The 19,399-nt window shown below is 46.0% G+C and overlaps 1 protein-coding gene across 6 annotated transcripts in view; it reads left to right on the forward strand.

Moving 5' to 3' along the window:
- The first annotated feature begins 3,784 nt into the window (after positions 1-3,784).
- Positions 3,785-19,399, forward strand: part of epn1a (epsin 1a) — a 43,658-nt gene continuing 28,043 nt past the window's right edge. For 3 of the 6 annotated variants that reach the window (XM_084336905.1, XM_084336900.1, XM_084336904.1), the window contains exons 1-6: positions 3,793-3,806; positions 4,428-4,486; positions 10,586-10,772; positions 11,225-11,326; positions 11,725-11,883; positions 12,166-12,294. In XM_084336905.1, the coding sequence (XP_084193031.1) occupies positions 11,258-11,326; positions 11,725-11,883; positions 12,166-12,294 (357 nt within the window). In that variant the 5' untranslated portion in view covers positions 3,793-3,806; positions 4,428-4,486; positions 10,586-10,772; positions 11,225-11,257. Of the gene's footprint in view, positions 3,807-4,426; positions 4,487-10,585; positions 10,773-11,224; positions 11,327-11,724; positions 11,884-12,165; positions 12,295-19,399 lie in introns of those variants that run through there. The other 3 variants (XM_084336901.1, XM_084336902.1, XM_084336903.1) reach the window with 3 other exon arrangements.

Raw genomic sequence — 19,399 nt, forward strand, 5'->3', positions numbered from 1 at the left:
AGCTCTGGCTCCTCTGTCTGTGTCTCGCTCTCACAGGTTGTCTTTGTGACAAACTTGACTAGCATGTGTTTCTGCACTCTCCCGTTACCGGGGTGATAAACTAGGAAAGCAGGGCTTCCTCTGTCGTGTCCTACAAAAAATCCTTTTACATCCTTGGACTTGGGTTTTCCCCTGTCCTGCAGGTACGCATAACACACTGATCCAAATCGGTGCATTCTGGCTAGATTACACTTCTTTCCTGTCAGCGCTGTATACGGGGTGGTGCCCGAGTGCTTATTAAAGCACCTGTTTCTGGTGTAAGCGGCTGCTTGCACCGCATAATGCCACAGGCTCTTTGGTAAGTTACTATCTGCTAGCTTACACCTTGCCATTTCGAAAAGGGTGTGCCATTCCCTCTCTGCCACCCCGCTCTGGTGTGTGGGATATGGACGTGACGTCTCGTATCTTACCTTATACCTTCTCAACAGTGATTGGAACTCTCTGTTTGTGAACTCGGTTTCGTGGTCGGACCTCAAACATCTTACTGTACCATAAGGGGCTACGTCTGCCAGGAATTTCTCTGTGGTCTGGAGTGTGTCACTCTTTGCTTTGATAAAGTAAACAAACACTGCCCCTGTACACACGTCTGTAAAAGACTGTACATATCTAAAACCTCCTATGGGCTCGTTGCTTACTGGGCCTGCTAGGTCCATGTCAACTAGTGCAAGTGGTACCCTTACTTTGTCTGTGGGATTTCTGTATCTTGGTTGGGTAAACTTCCCCGTTTTGCACATTGCACAATTTTTGTCAGGTCTACACTTCTCCCCTTCATTGTGCATGCCCTCTGACACTACTTGCAGTTTCAGTAAATCCTCGTAATTACAATGACCCATAATCTCGTGCCATGTCTGAATATCGTGACGGGCCGTCCCGCTACACACATCATCATTATCATTACACTGGTCGTTGTCATTACACTCCGTTTTCAGATAAAATATTCTCTGGTACATCTTTATGTCAAACCGGGTACCGTCAGGTTCTACAAGAACATTTTTACCTTTATCGAAGAATACCTTGGCGCCGCTTGCAGTAGCAGCTATTACAGAGAATAGTCCTTGTGGGAACGATGGTACGTATAGAGCGTTCTTTAGCGTCACCATACGCCGGCGCCCCTTGCTGTCCGTGAGGCATACCTGTGCGTCTCCCCTCTCTTGTGCCAATCCGTAGATGCGTCTACCGTCCGCCAGCTCCATGCAGTGCCTCTCCGGGTGGAAAGTGTCGTCAAAGTTCTTGAACCGACTCCTGTCGTTGATGACATGGGACGACGCACCCGTGTCCACGATCAGTCCCCTTCTCTGGGCCCGCTGCAGCTGGGCCGGTCCGGCGATGCCCGCCGTCCGCGCTCCAAAAGCGCAGTCTTCTTGTCCCGTTATTCTCCGGGCGTCGTCTCGACTCGCCTCACGTCGATCGTTGCCGCCATCGATTCTCCGGGCGTCGTCTCGATTCATCTCACGTCGATCGTCGCCGTCATCGTGTCCGCTGTCGTCACCCCGTCCACAGTCGTTATCTTGTCCGTAGTCGCCATTTTGTCCGTGGCCTCCGTCTCGTCTGTAGCCGCCATTTTGTCCGTGGCCTTCGTCTCGTCTGTAGTTGCCATTTTGTCCGTGGCCTTCTTCTCGTCTGTAGTTGCCATTTTGTCCGTGGCCTCCGTCTCGTTCATGGCCGTCGTCTCGTCCGTAGCCGCCATCTTGTCCATGCGCGTATCGCGCGCTCTGGTTGTGTTTCTTCATGCACGCTCTGTCTGTGTGCCCCGTGGATTTGCAGAAGCTACACCAGACAGTCTTTGTGCATTCGCTTCTCCGATGGCCTTTATCTCCGCATCGCCAACACGCCAGTTCCGTCGTGGTCCTGGTTCTCTCTCTTGGCGTCGCTCGGGCCTTTAGCACCCTCTCCCCCTCCTCCGCGGCGGCTGGGTGGGTGTCTTCTGAGGCCTCGAAGTTCCTTAACTTAGCCTTGAACTGTCCCAACGTAATGTCCGTTGAACCGTGTGTTACCAGGAGTGTGAACGGTTTGTACAGCTCCAGTAGTCCTCTCATTATCATCGCCATCATTAGCCCATCGCTTGGTGCTTCTCCGGCACTCCTCAGTGGCGTCGTGATTTGCTCCGCTCTGTTTACGTATTCGGTCACGGTTTCGGTGGTCCCCTTCCTCAGGCCCGTTAGTGCTATGTAGAGGGCCACGACTCTGGGTCTTCCTCGCCCGATGAAATGCTCTCTCAGTACCGCCAGGCTTTCTCTGCCTCTGTCTTTAGTGTCGCGGAATATCAGCCCCAGGCTGGTGTCGTCGAGCATCGGCGCTAACTCGCAGTACGCGCTTGCGTTCCGCTGGTCGTCCAGGGCTTGCTCTTCCGCTGTCAGTTCTACGGTGGGGGCCGCCAGGATTGTCTCCTTCAGCCCCGCCCCGTGCATGCAGCACAGCATGCGCTCTTCCCAGAGCTCATAGTTCTCCGCTTTTCCATTGAATGTCGGCCATTTGTCTCTTCTCTTGTTTTCCATCCTCTTCGTTAGTGGTATGCTTAGCTTTTGCTCTTGTTGGCCTAGCGTTTAGCCATGCGGTGCTCCGGGCGCTAACCTAGCCTATACTTCAGCTAAGCTTGCTACAGTACCCTTATTATTTCGCCCCGGCGTTATCTGGGCCCATAACCTGTTAACAGAATTCGACTATAGGGCGACAATAATGTGGTCAAGAGGCATGGATTCTATCTTGAGCCTTAACGTGGCATGGTTTATTATTCACATGGAAAGCAGCAGATCTACAGTTCTTCTCTCTCTGAGAGACATGGGGGAGAGAAGGAAGTGGGAGGATACATTCACTTTTATACTTGCCCCAAGGTGGTGTACCTGGGTGGTTCCGCCTAGAGCGCCCTCTAGTGGGAACAGATATATATGCAACTAGACAGTCACTGGTGGAGACAGTTATATTATGCAGGTAAACAGTTACTAGTGTAATCAGCCATATGTACAGTTACTAGAATGTAGACTCAACCGCAGTAGTCAGCTTTGTGAATGAGGACTATGTAGACTCAACCGCAGTAGTCAGCATTGTGAATGAGGACTACTGTATGTTTGTAGACTCAACCGCAGTAGTCAGCATTGTGAATGAGGACAATATACTGTAGACTCAACGGTTCAGCCTTGTGAATGAGGACAGACTCAACCGCAGTAGTCAGCATTGTGAATGAGGACTATGTAGACTCAACTGCAGTAGTCAGCATTGTGAATGAGGACAATATAGACTCAACTGCAGTAGTCAGCATTGTGAATGAGGACAATATAGACTCAACTGCAGTAGTCAGCATTGTGAATGAGGACTATGTAGACTCAACCACAGTACTAGTAGTCAGCATTGTGAATGAGGACAATATACTCAACTGCAGTAGTCAGCATTGTGAATGAGGAGGACCGTATTTTTGACTCAATTGTTTTAGTCAAAAAACTATTTTATTTCGTTAATTTATTTAGGCTATTTGTTCAGTTAGTTATTAACTTAGTGTATATGCTAAGTACACAAGTAAGTAAGAAAGGAACTTTGTACCAGCCGTGGCCCATTTATGGGGACAGCGTTGAGCGCTGATAATAAGTCACTAATAATAATTGTATGCATACTTTTAGTTACTGGTATGCATTGAAGAAATGGAAAAGGGGACTTTAATCTAGATTTGTTTCCATCCCCTTCTCCCAGACTCCACACACAGTGCGGGTTTTCCTGCAGGTGCAAACGGAACCGGAAGTTCGGCCATCTCCTTGTACCATTCAAGCTACAACAGGGTCAGTGCTACATACTTCATTTAGACATTTATTGTGCTATATATCTTTAACATTTATTAAACACAACTGTTTTGTATTTTGAAAGTGAACATTCCGCTTTGTTCTGAAGTAGAGAGAGTGTCACTGAATCACTTCATACAGTCTAGCAATTGTATTATGTTGTTGCCACTTTACGAATGAGCGTAGCAGTAGCTACTAGCTAACGTTCACTGTGGCTTGCTAACGAGCAGAGCTAGAAGACGTTATAACAACAACAACAGTCGAGGGCTATGGTCAAATAACGTTATAGCAAGTGATTGATTCTTTAGTTTACTTTGGTCTGCATGTAACATTCATTATAGCTAATATTATTATTAACCAAGCCATACCGTTAAGTTACGGTCCGTTTTGATTCGGGGCTGTGTGACAGGAATATCAACACTTGGTTGACGTTAGTTAGTTTGTCCCCATTGCTACTTATTATACCTTGTCCAGTCTTATGGACAAACCTTGAAATCAAATAAACCTCTCACCTTGATTTAAATGGTTTGATCAGAGAGACTACTACTGTGTTTCGTTTGATCACGATTGTATGAGTGTCGATTGCTAACCAGCTATAACGTTATCTATCTGCATTTACAGATGACAGCTAACGTTGTCTTGCTACTAGCATGTTCCTGTGGCTCTAGATCCTGCCTTTAGTAAGACGTTATTGTTGCTAAACTGATTTTCCTGGTTAACGTTGCTATAGTTGCTCATTGTGTCGAGACGCCTGGCTGTGTGTTTAATGAGCTTTAATCTGTCAGAAACCCGCTCTAGCTACTGATAAATGTCATGTATGTTGTTATTAACTTAAATGCCATAAATATCATGTATGTCACGTATGTCATAAATGTCACTATATGAATTGAAAATGGGGGACCCTGATGTAAACAAGACGAAAGTCTTTCTCTGGTCTGCATCCCCGTGTGTATTGAGCCGTACTGTATTGTACCCATTCTGCTATCTGTTAAATAAAGTTTTCATTCATTCATTCATTCATTCATTCATTCATTCATTCATTCATTCATAACGCTAACGTTACCTTATTGCAAGCTAACTGGGTGGGTGGGGGTCTCTGGTTCAGAGGGTGTGTGAATCTGATAACTGGGTGGGTGGGGTCTCTGGTTCAGAGGGTGTGTGAATCTGATAGCGGTAGGAGGAATGAGACGAAGGGTCCAATCTGAACAAGTAACGTTATCTATGTACCGTTAGTTAAGCTTATTTGTACACCCGAAATTATTATTAGATGAATTGATATATTTCATCTAGTTAACGTTCTAAGCCAACTTTGCTAGAGACCCCCGTCCACTACACGCTTGCTAATGACCGTAGCAACGTGCAGATATTATTGCCTAATGTTTGTCCCACGTATCAAGCTTGTTGGCTATAGCTTTGCTAAGTTTATCCATAACTTACTGCAAGTAAATAACTTGTTGCATATGACATCCGACCAAATACAACGTGACAATAGAGTAATGGTAGGATCATGTTGCACAATTCGTTTACATTTGACAGGAATTAACATTACCTCCCCCTTGGTATAAGCTTATCTTTTTTTGCTATTACCAGTTGGATAATGGATACAGTGAAGTTTATGAGTCTATTGGACCGTCCCACAATAATTTAGTTTACAGATAATTGTTCACTTCTGTCTTAGATGGTTCTCTCATAATTGAGATTTGGGTCAGTCATCAGAGATTTGAAAAGGAATGGGGCCTGAGCATGACTCTTATTGCAAAAATGATGATGTCATCGTGTTTGAACTTTGGTACAGCGCCTCAGGAATCTCTGAACTGACTTTTGGAATGGCTATCAGTGTTATGTTATGCAACCTGGTCTCATATTAGTACCCATAATCTTTCACACACGCCTACAGCACTTGATGTGTGTCAGTGCCAGGAGTGGAACAGTTCACAAGTTTATCATCAGAAAAAATGCCATTGCTAATTCAAATAGTATTTGGTAAAAATATTAAATAATAAAGTTTTGCCTTCAATGCATTAGCTGAAAGCATAAGAAACACTTACTTGCCTATTATCAATTATTTGGTAGTTATAGGTGGCTCTCATAAGGGGGCGTGTCTGAATAACTTCTCATTTCGGTGTAATAAAATAGTTGTGAGCAGTCTGGTAGCTTTGCTCTGGGGGTCCATCCCTCTGTGTGGCTTATAGTGGTTGTGTTGGATAACTCTTTGACAATTAGGCTATACACAAGGTCTGTTCCCAGTTTGGAAATTACCTGTTGCTGAAGTGACTTATGAGAGGAAATATTAACGTTGTGGCTCAACATTATATAGTGTACTGAAATAAACTACCTGCGACTGCATTGGGTTGCATATAGTTTCTTTATATAACAACATTAAGGATTTGATTATGGATTTTCCCTGTCTGAATCTAAACGCAGTGTGTAAATACGTTGAGAAGGAGTTGTGTTTGCCTTCCCGGATCCCTTGTGCTGGTAACTGACCGGGGCGATGCAAAGTTTGCAAACTGACCCATAAGTTATAAAGTTTAATATATTGACGCTCGCATACACCAGCGTAGTGCAATTCTCACACTCGGTCACTATTTAATTAATCTCTATCGTTGACAACACTAAATCTGTAATTCACCCAAATAGCAGACTTAACTGCTATTTGCTGGAGAATATTATGTAATATAGCTCGTCTTGTCCACTTAGCCTGTACCAGACAGTAGCCTAATATACATTTTCAAGACAAACTGACTTACACAGCTGCACTCACAACCTTGTCTGGACAAACTAAAAGGTCCTGCTTGGTTTTGGATTGAAATGCAGTGGACATGAAATGAATGACTATGTTATTAACTGAACTTAATATTCCTTATTCTTAGTGTTGTATGACAGTAAATGGAAATAGTCAAAGGCTTAGGCCAGTTATACAAACAAAAGCATTCCATACACACCCCAGGAGTGATGTATTAGGCTACAGCAAAGAGTTCCACAGTACCAAAGTAAACCAAACGGTCTCTAGGTGCCCCGAACTGTGGTGGCCGAACCAAACGTTTCAGATTTTTTTACCGTTCCATCCCTAGTCAGTGGCAGTGCAAAATAGATTTTCTGTTAATGTAGAACTAGAAGCATGGATGTTCCTAGAAATTTTCTAGTTTATTCTATGTCGGACATGTAGATGTCTTTTTTGTTATGACACGTCTCTTAAGATTGTCTTAAGGCTCTCTGAATGGCACTCATCTCATTCATCTCAACAAGAAGGTAAACATGGTATTTATTCAGTCTTGCTTCTATTGGATAAGGTATTAAAATGAGGTAATTCTTAAGAGAAATTCATTCATTCATCTAGTCTTGACTATTATATTTAGATTAGATTAAAATGTATTGTCATCATTATACAGCACAAGTACAGTACAATGAAAATAAGGTAAGGCATCCAACCAGAGTGCAAATGGAACAGTAAAGTGCAATAGTAATATACACAATGTACAGGTGATTAAACTGGGTATAAAATATATAGGCCTAAATGAGTAGTACTGAGTAATAGTGCTAATCAGATGTATGTACAGAGTTGTATTATGACTCTTTATTTTGATCTCAATGAAACATCTCATCTGACATTGCCCTTGAATAATGCAAAACTTTGACCCTAAGAACAAAATGAGACAACTGTACGACAACTGAGGAAGTAGGATCTGCCACTGTTGAGCCAGTTCTACACCACAGTCTGTGTGCTTCCACCGCAGTCTAGTTCAGAGCAGACTTCAGCGTACAATAAGAACAAATCGCTGGTGCCCCTCGAGGGCTTGGTAGTCTTCGAGAGCCAGGAAATTGGCAGGGAAAATCACTACAGATCCCTCAGACCCCGGACACAACCTTTTTCAACTCCTCCCCTCTGGCAGGTACTACAGAACCCTTTATACCAAAGCAATCTCCCCTCCGGCAGGCGCTTACAGAACCCTGTGTACTAAGAGCCATATGAAATCCGCGATCACGGAATCGCGGACGGAATCGCGGAATTGAGCAATAAAAATGGAATCAACTGTAAATAAAAAAATATATATATATATATATATATTTTTTTTTATGTTGTGGGACTTGTACAGCACTTTGTTCAACTTTGTCAGTGCTGTAAAGTTTAAACCTTTTTAAATCTTAGACAAACAAAACACTTTGCTTTCATGAAATATTGTAAGCCGTCATTTGAGGCTTTATAAAAGCAGCACAATGAACACAAATCTGTCAGTGCCGAGTCCGACCTCATCTTAAATAACAAACAGCATTGCTTGTTGTAGTTAACAAAGAGAGGCAGAGTTGATTTAGCAAAAAATATATATATATCATTTATATTTTAATATTTTTTAATAATCAAATTTTATTTTCATATTCGAATCCCATGCCCATCGAACGAAGCTTCGAAGTATTTAAGACAGCCCTATTAAATGGACTGTTATACCTTATTAAATTGTGGACATTTATTCATTCCCACTTATTAGACACTATTTCTGATGGTAAAATGAGCGTACAAAGCAAAATACAGAATTCTGAAATATTAAAACGGAAAAAACGGAATTTGGAAACAAATTAAATGGAATTTGGAAAAAAATCAAACGGATTTCATATGGCTCACTCTAAGCTCCAGAGAGGCAGAGGAGCAGTTCCCCTCCTCATGCCACCACCCTCACACACAGCCGACGACCAGTGCTCTTGTTTTTCAGATAGCGGAGATGGCTTCACATCTACAAATACTGTATTGATTCACATACTCATACATCACAATTTCAATCCTGTCCTGTGCGTGATGCACATTATTGTCTATATGTATATTGATTGTCTCTAGTCTAAACTATGTTTGTAAATAGTATATTATTACTTGAGAGACACCGACAGCCGGAAACAAATGACACCGACAGCCGGAAACAAATTCCTTGTGTGTTTGCGTGTAACATACTTGGCCAGCAGACTCAGACCATTATTGCTCCAATTCTAGCCTCTCCAGCTTAGCTTGAATGAATGAATCAATGAATGATTTTATTTTGGTCTTTTTCTTTTTACAAAGCATAGATAGTAGTAGAACTTATTAAAAAAAAAAAAAACGAAAAGGTGTAGGCTGAAGCCGAGGCTTATAATTGCCTACCCCTTTTACATTACACTATTTACACCAAAAAAGAAAGAAAATACAAAAAAGAAACATAATTCAGTATATCATTTAGCAAAGGTTACAAACGTTTCATAGTTTTATGTACAAAACGTGTATGTTTTCTTCAAGGTGAATTCAGAAATTATTTGAGGTATAGTTCAGTTAATGGATTGGCCTCTACATGGCATGTCTGACTTTTCTCCCTACAAACAAAAGCATAACTTTAGGTCTACAAGCTCTATTTTCTCGATTTTAAGGCGATCAACCTTTTGCTACTAAGACCCTCTGCAGAACAGCTCTCCTGACAACATTTACAGTAGGACTCGCTAACTATATAGTGTCTTGTAAGTAGGGCTGGGCGATATAACGATAACGATAAATATCGCGATATATTTTAATAATCGATATCGAATATCGAAATAAAAGAAAATCGAAAAATCGTTTTTTTTTTCTTTTTATATAATTTTTTTTTGTGACCTGCAACAGGGCAGTTTTAAAACCAGAGACAGTGGACAGACTTGTCTTTCTTGCCTGCAACTTAAAGTAATGGCTTTGCTTGTCCAAATGACAATACTGACCAAATTGAGATTTATTTTTCTCTTGTCCATTTATTTTGTTTGCTTTCTAATTTAAAATACAGTTTGAAACCGTCTGTACACAGTAGGCTATGTGTGCTAGCAGAACTAGACTCCAGTCACGAGTCACGGTGCACATGTGCGGTGGTTTGTCCACCAAAAAAGCGCCAAAAGATCGAAAATAAACTAGCAGAGCCAGAACTGTTCAACTCCCCTGGAGCCACAGCCAGCAGAGAAGCCGGTTTACTTTAGCTTTTAAACCAGCTGCAGCCTGAGAACTGGAGTGTGAGGGGATGTAACACTAAAGATGGCGGCAATGACAAAGAATTGCTGCAAAATAAACATACATCTGTTGTTTATAAAAAAAAAAATATTATACTTATAACAATTTCGATAATTATCGATATTGAGAAATATGATAACATTATCATATCGTTATCGCGATATGATTTTTTTCCATATCGCCCAGCCCTACTTGTAAGTTTCTGTTTAAACACGTTTTTGTAAACTTGCATTCAGCTAACTATTCTTTCTCTTATTATTACTTATTTTTTTACTTTAGCTTAAATATTGCACTTAAAATTGTTGTTTTATCTGCTTGATAGTCTAATGAAAACCTGCAAGTGGGCCTGTACAAAGCCAGAAGTCTCAGTCAATTGCGTTTCAGGCTTGTTGATAGTAGTCTTGGTTAAGAAGGAACTGGCATTCATTGTAAAAGTAGAGGGCCCATTGTTTGTGCTTCCGTTTTAAAACACTTAGTAACGTTGCTAAGAAGTTCCCCCTAGTTTCAGCCAAGGGTTTCTAAATAGGCTGAATAGGAACAGTTTGACCAGTTTTGCCTTTCCTACTTTTCAAGAGACACTTTTGGCAGTTATATTTCCCTGTGAGAATATGAAATATTCTAAAAGTCTGTTAGTTGTGATAGTCGTTGTAAAGTCGGTGTATAGAGAGACCTTGACACAAGCAGCCAGATGGAACAGCTTGTGTACATGGTGTCCCAGTGTATGAGCCGTAGTGAATCGTTCAAGATTCATGTGATTTCAATACTGAGTAGCAGCTTTGTCTGTCCATAGAACTCATCATGGTCCCTGAACAACCGCTCCTCTCTTCCCTTCCCTAGCAGCATTGCTGTGACATAGTTGGTGAAGCTTTAACATAGGCTTTAGCCTAATAAAGTTTTCTCTAAACAGTCCGAGAGAGAGAGGGAGAGAGAGATGGATGGAGGGAGGGAGAGAGAGGGAGAATATACTTGTGTAACAGGTGTGTACAGCACTCTCTTTGCCTCTGTTGGCAATTTGGCATAAAGACGCCGTATGTATGTCTTATAGAGTTTGATATCCGGTTTAGCTTCCCATCTCTTGCATGCTGTGATTTAGTCCTCAAGGTCTGCCTTTGTTGCTTCCTCCCACACTCTCTCTCACTCACTCTCACTCTCTCTCTCACTCTCACTCTCACTCTCTGACTCTCACTCTGACTCTCACTCTGACACCTTGGGCTCATCTATCTATCCCTGTGTTCTCCCCTTCCTCTTTTTTCTTCTTTCACTCTCCCTCTTCTCTCGCTTCTGCTCTTTTCCTGTTAGTATTAACTAACTGTATGAGTATTTCTGCGTTTTGTTAGTATAAACCGGCGGTGTACTTTGCCCTGCTGCTATTTGTTTTGTGTTGTATTAACTGTTTTTACAACCCCTCTTCCCTGTCCGCCGTTTGCAGATTGCAGCGGAACTCGACAGCCAGACGGTTGCCATGTCGACCTCATCGCTACGGCGACAAGTGAAGAACATTGTCCACAATTATTCAGAGGCTGAAATCAAGGTTGTATCCCTCTTCCTTATCTGTTACTCCTCCTTCCCCCTCGCTCTTGACTTTACCTCGTCGTCACGCACGCACACACAGACACACAGACACAGACACACACACACACACACACACACACACACACACACACACACACACACTCTTCTTCTGCTATCTGGGTTAATGTAATCATGTTATCCATTCATCATTGTGACCTTCCAGCCTGTGTCCCTTGATACGGTTTACCCCCTCCCCTCTTCCCCCCCCCCCCTTCCCCTGACAGTATGGCAGTAGGTAAGACCCACCAGTCGTCAGGCCTAATGTGATGCCCAGAGTGTTATAGTCTCACCAAAGGCCAGTTAGATGACAGTTGATGGAAGGTTGCATTCTCCTTGTGCTCCTCCTTTGATGTCCAGGTTCGGGAGGCAACATCCAACGACCCATGGGGCCCCAGCAGCTCTCTGATGTCAGAGATAGCAGACCTGACCTACAATGTGGTGGCCTTCTCTGAGATCATGAGCATGGTGTGGAAGCGCCTCAATGACCACGGCAAGAACTGGAGACACGTCTACAAGGTGTGTGTGCGTGCGTGTGTGTGTTTGCGTGCGCGCGCTTGCACGTGGGTGGTCCCGACAGATTAATTATGGCCTGTTACCTGCTTAAAGTCATGGTCTCAGTTTCCCAAAACCCTCTTAGCACTAAGATCAACTTAGTGTCATTCTGAGTCAATGGGCTAAGATGTTCTTAGCGCTACTATGCTTTTGGGAAATGGGTCCCTGCTGTTTTTTTTATCATCATACTGTAAGACCTTGTCCCACACACTCTCCTAACTGGTTGTGGTGTGTGTGTGCCACCAGGCTATGACTCTTATGGAGTACCTGATAAAGACGGGGTCAGAGCGTGTTGCCCAGCAGTGCAGAGAGAACATCTACGCAGTCCAGACCCTCAAAGACTTCCAGTATATAGACAGAGACGGCAAGGATCAGGTATGAAAATCTCCAGTGCATAGACGGACAGAGGCAGCATGGATCAGATATGAAAATACACAAAGACACACATGTTTGAGCAATGGTTGAATAAGGGTCAGTTTCGTTGGAATGTAGATTTGGTGCACACAAGCACACGCATTGTCAAACATGAACAAAGCAGCTCTTTCAAGGGCTTTTTTTTTTATATTGCACATCTGACCTCTTGTACAAACATACAGTCAAAAGCCAGCAATATGATATTTTTTTGTAGATGGTCATAACTGAAACAATGGTAAGATGGCAAACAGTGCTCAACTGCCAAACAACAAACAAATGAGTAAAAGTGAATTTAAAACATATTAACACTTTGGTTGCCTTGGGTTAAATTAATGATATACCATAGATTGCCAGCGCTATTTGTCTATGGAGAAAGTCCCCTTCTTTGCAGGGCTATAACTTTTTTAATTCTATTGCTACATTGCCATTATTAGGGCCCATTCAAAGTCCTATATGTATTGTTCATTGTGTAGCAACGTTAAACTTTTTCATTCACATATTCATAGTAAAGTATGGTCTAATGTATAAGTATGTTTTCATCTCTTTCTGCAACTTTCTCCAGAACGTGATATATAGCCCCAAATGCATTATATTGATGATGAAATACAGTTTGATGGCAATCAGCGCGATATAAAAAATTCCAACTAGACGTACTTCTAGAAGTTACTACACGTCATCTGATGTTGACCGGATGGGCGAGGGGGCGTTTATAATTCCGTGGGCAGCGTTATACCAATCATCTATTGTGGGTCAAATGTTGATAAAAGCAGTTAGTATCGAAGATGGTAACGTTACACGCTGAAACTCACCCCAGTCTCCGCGCGCCGTTGGGCGATCATCGTCGAGTAGAAATTTTATCATTATGGGATATATTATTACCCGGTCCATCTCCAGCTTGTATAATGGTATATACGTCCAAATCATGTTGTTTATCGAGTTATTGGCAATCGATCGCTATGTAGAGTGACGAGCTAGAATGCCGGAACCAATACCGAGTGCCCGGAAGTAATAGGGCCGACCAGCAAAACCTCTACTGCGCTTCCTGTTAAGCGGTTGCGCCGATCGGCCACCAGATGGCGCTCCTGAACCGCCAGAGAGCTCAGTGGGTCCTGCTGGTGGACCTCAGGCCAGCGGAGGGGGAATATGAATCCGATTCCAGATTTTTGAAATATTGATATAAGGACGCTGTACAGCGTCCCCCGGCAACTTTAGCATGGCCAGCAATGACGCTGTAAAGCGTTTTTAGGCAGTCAAAGTGTTAAGGCCTTTTAAAAAGACACATCACCACCCTGCTTAACATTTCAGTAATAGTAAACTGCATTTTGACTGGATCATTCTTTGAGTTAATAACTCAAAGAATGATCCAGTCAAAATGCAGTTTACTATTACTGAAATGTTAAGCAGGGTGGTGATGTGTCTTTTTAAAAGGCCTTAATATGTTTTAAATTCACTTTTACTAATTTAAAGGCCTTAAAAAGCATGAAATAGTCTTACATTCAGTTTGGGAAGATCCTAAATATGTATTTATTGAATGCTATAAGCAGGATCCAAAATGAATGCCAAGCCAAATGCCTGTGAAATTAATCTAGGGCAAAATCAATTAGAGTTAAATTCGAATGCCTTGATATCATGTTACAGTCTTTGGCTTTTGCTATTTGTGTTCTCAAACTTTGTCCCTCATGACCACCGTCAACTCTCTCGTGATTGGCTGAGGATTAGTGATGGGTATTACGGTTCTTTGAAGGGAGCCAGATCTTTTGGCTCCGTTCCTTTACAAGAGCCGTTCAAAAGAGCGGCTCATGGTTATTTTTTTTAGGGGGCCGAGGTTACTTGGTTTATCAGTCTTAAATCAAAATCTTTGGTTTATCCGCAGAATAATCACTAGGATAATGATAGGATAAGATTTGGATCAGATTCAAACTTAAAAGATACTTAAAGCCCCTGGAAACAAAGCCTCAAATCGTATGATATCCAACCTGAGTGTCATATTTAGAGTCCACCAAAGTTTGAATGAAAAAATATAGGCCTATATTAACCCTTTCTGTGCCATTAACGTATATATACGTGTTTGCTCGCCAACCGCTGAGTGCCAATCACGTATATATAAGATATTTGGTCCGTTTTCCCTTTTTCCGATTTTAATATCCTATACAGTCTCACGGACCTCTGTGTATCATTGGAACTCATTCTGAGACCCAGAGAGTGCAATACCGGCCGAATCCTGCTAGGTGGCAGTATCGCCTACACTTTGAAACCTTATTTCACACTGTGTGTTACATTGTATATGGTCCGGGCGGAGAATTTAGACCATGCCAAGTGAATCACTTCATCCGAGCACTTTGGAACGAGTTCAGCACACTTCATGCATATTTTTGTGCCGTTTCATGTCAGGGACCCGATGTACATCAATACTGGAAGTCGCGATCAGACAATTATTATTTTTGGGATACCTCCTAGTAAAGGTAAGGACAATATGACATGAATCCTACTTTGATCCAACAATGATTTCACATCGATCGCAACGATCATATGTAACATACTGTCATAATCACAGCAAGAGCGTTCTTCACTCCTCCTCATTCCCCCCTCACATTCACCACACGCCCTCCTCACTCCTCTTCATCCTCCCTTCCATCCACCACGGAAGCCTCACGCCCATATATGGTCAGCACCCCTTCACCCCCTGTCACTCAACTCAGCCGCACCTCATCCCCTGATTCGCACGCTGTCAGGCACCTCACTCCTCACAGCTGTATCCCATCCCCTGTTGATGAAGACCCTACTTCTACCGGACGACGCTGACCAGAAGTCGTCGTGGTGTTAGTATCATTACCTAGGTACGACACCTCAGTCCGAAGACCTGCTTGACATCCCTGTGTGATTATTCCCTGTTCTAACTTTCCTCTCTTGTGCCCAGGACCTCCGTGCCAGCGTGCCCCTGTCTGGACCCCCTGGAACATACCAAGGAGTTCCTGCTCCCTCTCTCGACACGGACCCGTGTCTTCCGTCCGCAGTAGCACTGGAGTGCACCTGCTCCCATTACCCCAAGAACATTCCCAATTCATATCTGTTGTACATTTCTGGATGTAACTCTTGCCTACTTGGGAATACTATTAAACAACCTGAAAACGCTCCATTCTCTCCTCTCCTGTGTTCAGCGATTGGGCTCTGCTTAAAACCCATTCTCACAGAACACCACGACCAATGATGTCAGAACCAGCTACACTCGAGATCGAGGAATGGAGGAAGTTTCAGAGGCAATCCGTGAGTATTATCAACGGCCAGACTGCTCGGGTAGACCAACTCGCCCACTCAATAGAGGCCGTCACTGCTCAGCTTACCGCTCTCACACTCGGCTCTGCGGAGCGAGACAGACAATACGGCCGTTTCGAGGCATACGTCACGGCTCAGCAAGCCCCGCCAGACTCCCCACCCACTGCTGCGATTCCCCTGCACAGAGAGCCCCACGTCCCCGCGCCGGAGCGTTATGACGGGAGCGTCTCCAAATGTCGAGCCTCTATCTTTCAGTGTTCGTTAGTTTTCGTGGCAACAGTCACACACTTTCCAAAGCGAGAGGTCTAAAATCGCTTAGCTGTCGGCCCTGCTCACGGGTGCTGCGCTAGACTGGGCAACTGCTCTCCACTTCAATAATTCTCCCCTCTGCGAGTCATATTCCGCATATATTGACGACATGCGCAAAGTCTTCGACCACCCTCCGGGGGGCTCGGATAGAGCCGCCGGTTTATTCACAATCCGCCAAGGAAGTCGCAGTGTGAGCGAATACACAATCGATTTCCATATCCTGGCAGCCGGCTCCGACTGGGGTGACACGCCACTGCGAGGGGCTTTCCGCCAAGGCCTGAGCGACGTTTTAAAAGATGAACTGGCGTCTAAAGAAAAGCCGGATTCCCTAGACGAGCTAATCCACTTAGCCAGGGAACTGGACATGCGCCTCAAGGAACGCCGGCTAGCGCCGCTCGCCCACCTGTGCCCAGCTCAACTCGCTCTCCCCCCGCCGTCCGCGCTGAAAGTAGTTCCCTCGAGCCCATGGACCTAGACCGCTTGCGCCTTCCTCCCAACGAACGCCGTCACAGGCTCGCTACGGGGGCATGTTTATACTGCGGCCAACTCGGTCACTCCGTTTCCTCATGTTCGATTCGCCCAAACGACGGTGCTCGACAGTGACGCTGGGCGTCTGTTTGAGTCTTGATGTTGCTCCCAGCTCCGGTCCAAACATGCAATTCAGTGCCACGCTGTGTCTCAATGGTCAATCACTCCCGCTGTCCGCCCTGGTCGACTCAGGTGCCGACGAGAATCTCATCGACGCTGGGGTTGTTTCCCACTACCACATCGCTACCGACACCCTGCCAATACCCTGTGACGCTCGCAGGTTAAACGGGAAGCTGCTCACGCGAATAACTCGCCACACCGTACCCCTCCGCCTCCTATTATCAGGAAACCATAGCGAGAGTATTCGTTTTCATGTCACCAACTCTCCCCACAATCCCATTGTCCTTGGCATGCCGTGGCTCAAACTACACAACCCCGTCATAAACTGGCCTACTGGCTTGGTGACTAGCTGGAGCGCTCACTGTCACGTATCCTGCCTGCAATCAGCTCGGCCGCCACTAGGGGTAGCTGGTTCCCACCTTCCCAACGAACCCATTGACCTGTCTGCTATTCCTCCTGTCTACCATGATTTAGAGGCTGTATTTAGCAAACAACAGGCTCTCTTCCTACCTCCTCATCGCGAATACGACTGTGCTATTGACCTGCTCCCAGGAGCACCGCTCCCCGCTAGTAGCCTGTTCAACCTCTCACGCCCAGAGAGGGAGTCGATGGAGAAGTACGTCCACGAGTCCTTGGCCTCAGGCATTATCACTCCCTCCTCCTCTCCTGTCGGCGCAGGGTTCTTCTTTGTCTCCAAGAAGGATCGTTCCCTTCGCCCCTGTATCGACTATCGGGGTCTCAACAACATCACAGTCAAGAACAAGTACCCCCTGCCTTTGATTAACTCTGCTTTTGAGCCCCTGCAAGGTGCCACCATCTTCACGAAGCTGGACCTCAGGAATGCCTATCACCTTGTCCGCATCCGGGAAGGGGACGAATGGAAGACGGCCTTTAAGACCCCGCTCGGTCACTTCGAGTACAAGGTAATGCCCTTTGGGCTGACCAACACCCCTGCTGTCTTTCAGGCCCTCGTCAATGACGTTCTCCGCGATGTCCTTAACCGCTCCGTTTTTGTTTATTTGGATGACATTCAGATTTTTTCCCGCTCCATGGAGGAGCACGTCCGCCGGGTCCTCCAACGCCTTCTGCAGAACAAGCTGTTCGTCAAGGAGGAGAAGTGTGAGTTCCACATCTCCTCCATCGGGTTCCTCGGCTACATCATCGAGGGCGGCAAGATCCGGGCGGACCCCGAGAAGATTAAGGCGGTGTCCGACTGGCCCCGTCCCACCAATGTCAAGTAGCTCCAACGCTTCCTGGGGTTTGCTAACTTTTACCGGCGCTTCATCAGGGACTACAGCCGGGTCGCTGCACCCCTCACCCAACTCACCTCGCCTTCCGTGCCCTTCGTCCGGTCTGACAGAGTGGACTCCGCCTTCGCCGAGCTGCGCCGGCGCTTCACCACCGCACCCATCCTCGTCCAGCCGGACGCGTCCCGCCAGTTCGTGGTGGAGGTGGACGCCTCTTGTACCGGAGTAGGGGCGGTTCTTTCCCAACGCTCCGTCCTCGACCAGAAGCTGCACCCCTGCGCCTTCTTCTCGCTCCGCCTGACCCCAGCTGAGGTCAACTATGACATCGGAAACCTGGAGCTCCTGGCAGTCAAACTAGCCCTGGAGGAATGGAGGCACTGGCTGGAAGGCTCAGAGATCCCCTTCCTGGTCTGGACGGACCACAAGGACCTCGCCTACGTCCAGACGGCCAAGCGCCTGAACTCCCGCCAGCTGGGCGCTGTTCTTTGCCAGGTTTAACTTCACCCTGACCTACAGGCCTGGCTCCAAGAACACCAAGCCGGACGCTCTCTTCCGGCAGTTTGTCCCCGAGGAAGGTCCCGCACACCCCGACACCATCCTCTCCTCCTCCTGCTTGGTGACCACCGCCACCTGGGAGATCCAGTCCATCGTCAGGGAGGCTCAGCGCGTCCAGCCGGACCCAGGTAACGGTCCACCTAACCGGCTTTTTGTCCCCGACCTTGTCCACTCCCAGGTGCTCCAGTGGGTTCACGCTTCCCGGTTCGCTTGTCACCCTGGGATCGACCATACCCTGTCCCTGCTGAAACGGCACTTCTGGTGGGTCTCCATGAGGGAGGACACCCGCGCCTTCGTCCTTGCATGCACCGTCTGTGCTCGTGGAAACGCTTCCCATTGACCACCCGCCGGTCTCCTCCGTCCGCTCCCTGTTCCCGGTCGTCCCTGGTCGCACGTCGCCCTGGACTTCGTCACCGGCGCTCTCCCCAAACTCCCCTCTGCTTCAGAGACCGCGGACCTGATGGTGCTCCACGTCTTCCGCCTCCACGGGATCCCGGTGGACATCGTCTCCGACAGGGGCCCTCAATTCGTCTCCCAGGTCTGGAGGGCCTTCTGCCGGGCTCTGGGGGCCACGGTCAGTCTCTCCTCCGGGTACCACCCACAGACCAACCGCCAGTCGGAGCGGGCCAACCCTGACAAGCCTGGGCCGCCAGGAGGCGCCCGTAGAGGGGGGGGGTCCTGTCATAATCACAGCAAGAGCGTTCTTCACTCCTCCTCATTCCCCCCTCACATTCACCACACGCCCTCCTCACTCCTCTTCATCCTCCCTTCCATCCACCACGGAAGCCTCACGCCCATATATGGTCAGCACCCCTTCACCCCCTGTCACTCAACTCAGCCGCACCTCATCCCCTGATTCGCACGCTGTCAGGCACCTCACTCCTCACAGCTGTATCCCATCCCCTGTTGATGAAGACCCTACTTCTACCGGACGACGCTGACCAGAAGTCGGCGTGGTGTTAGTATCATTACCTAGGTACGACGCCTCAGTCCGAAGACCTGCTTGACATCCCCGTGTGATTATTCCCTGTTCT

Source organism: Notolepis coatsorum (assembly GCF_963971535.1).
Source record: "Notolepis coatsorum genome assembly, chromosome: 19".
NCBI lineage: Eukaryota > Metazoa > Chordata > Actinopteri > Aulopiformes > Paralepididae > Notolepis > Notolepis coatsorum.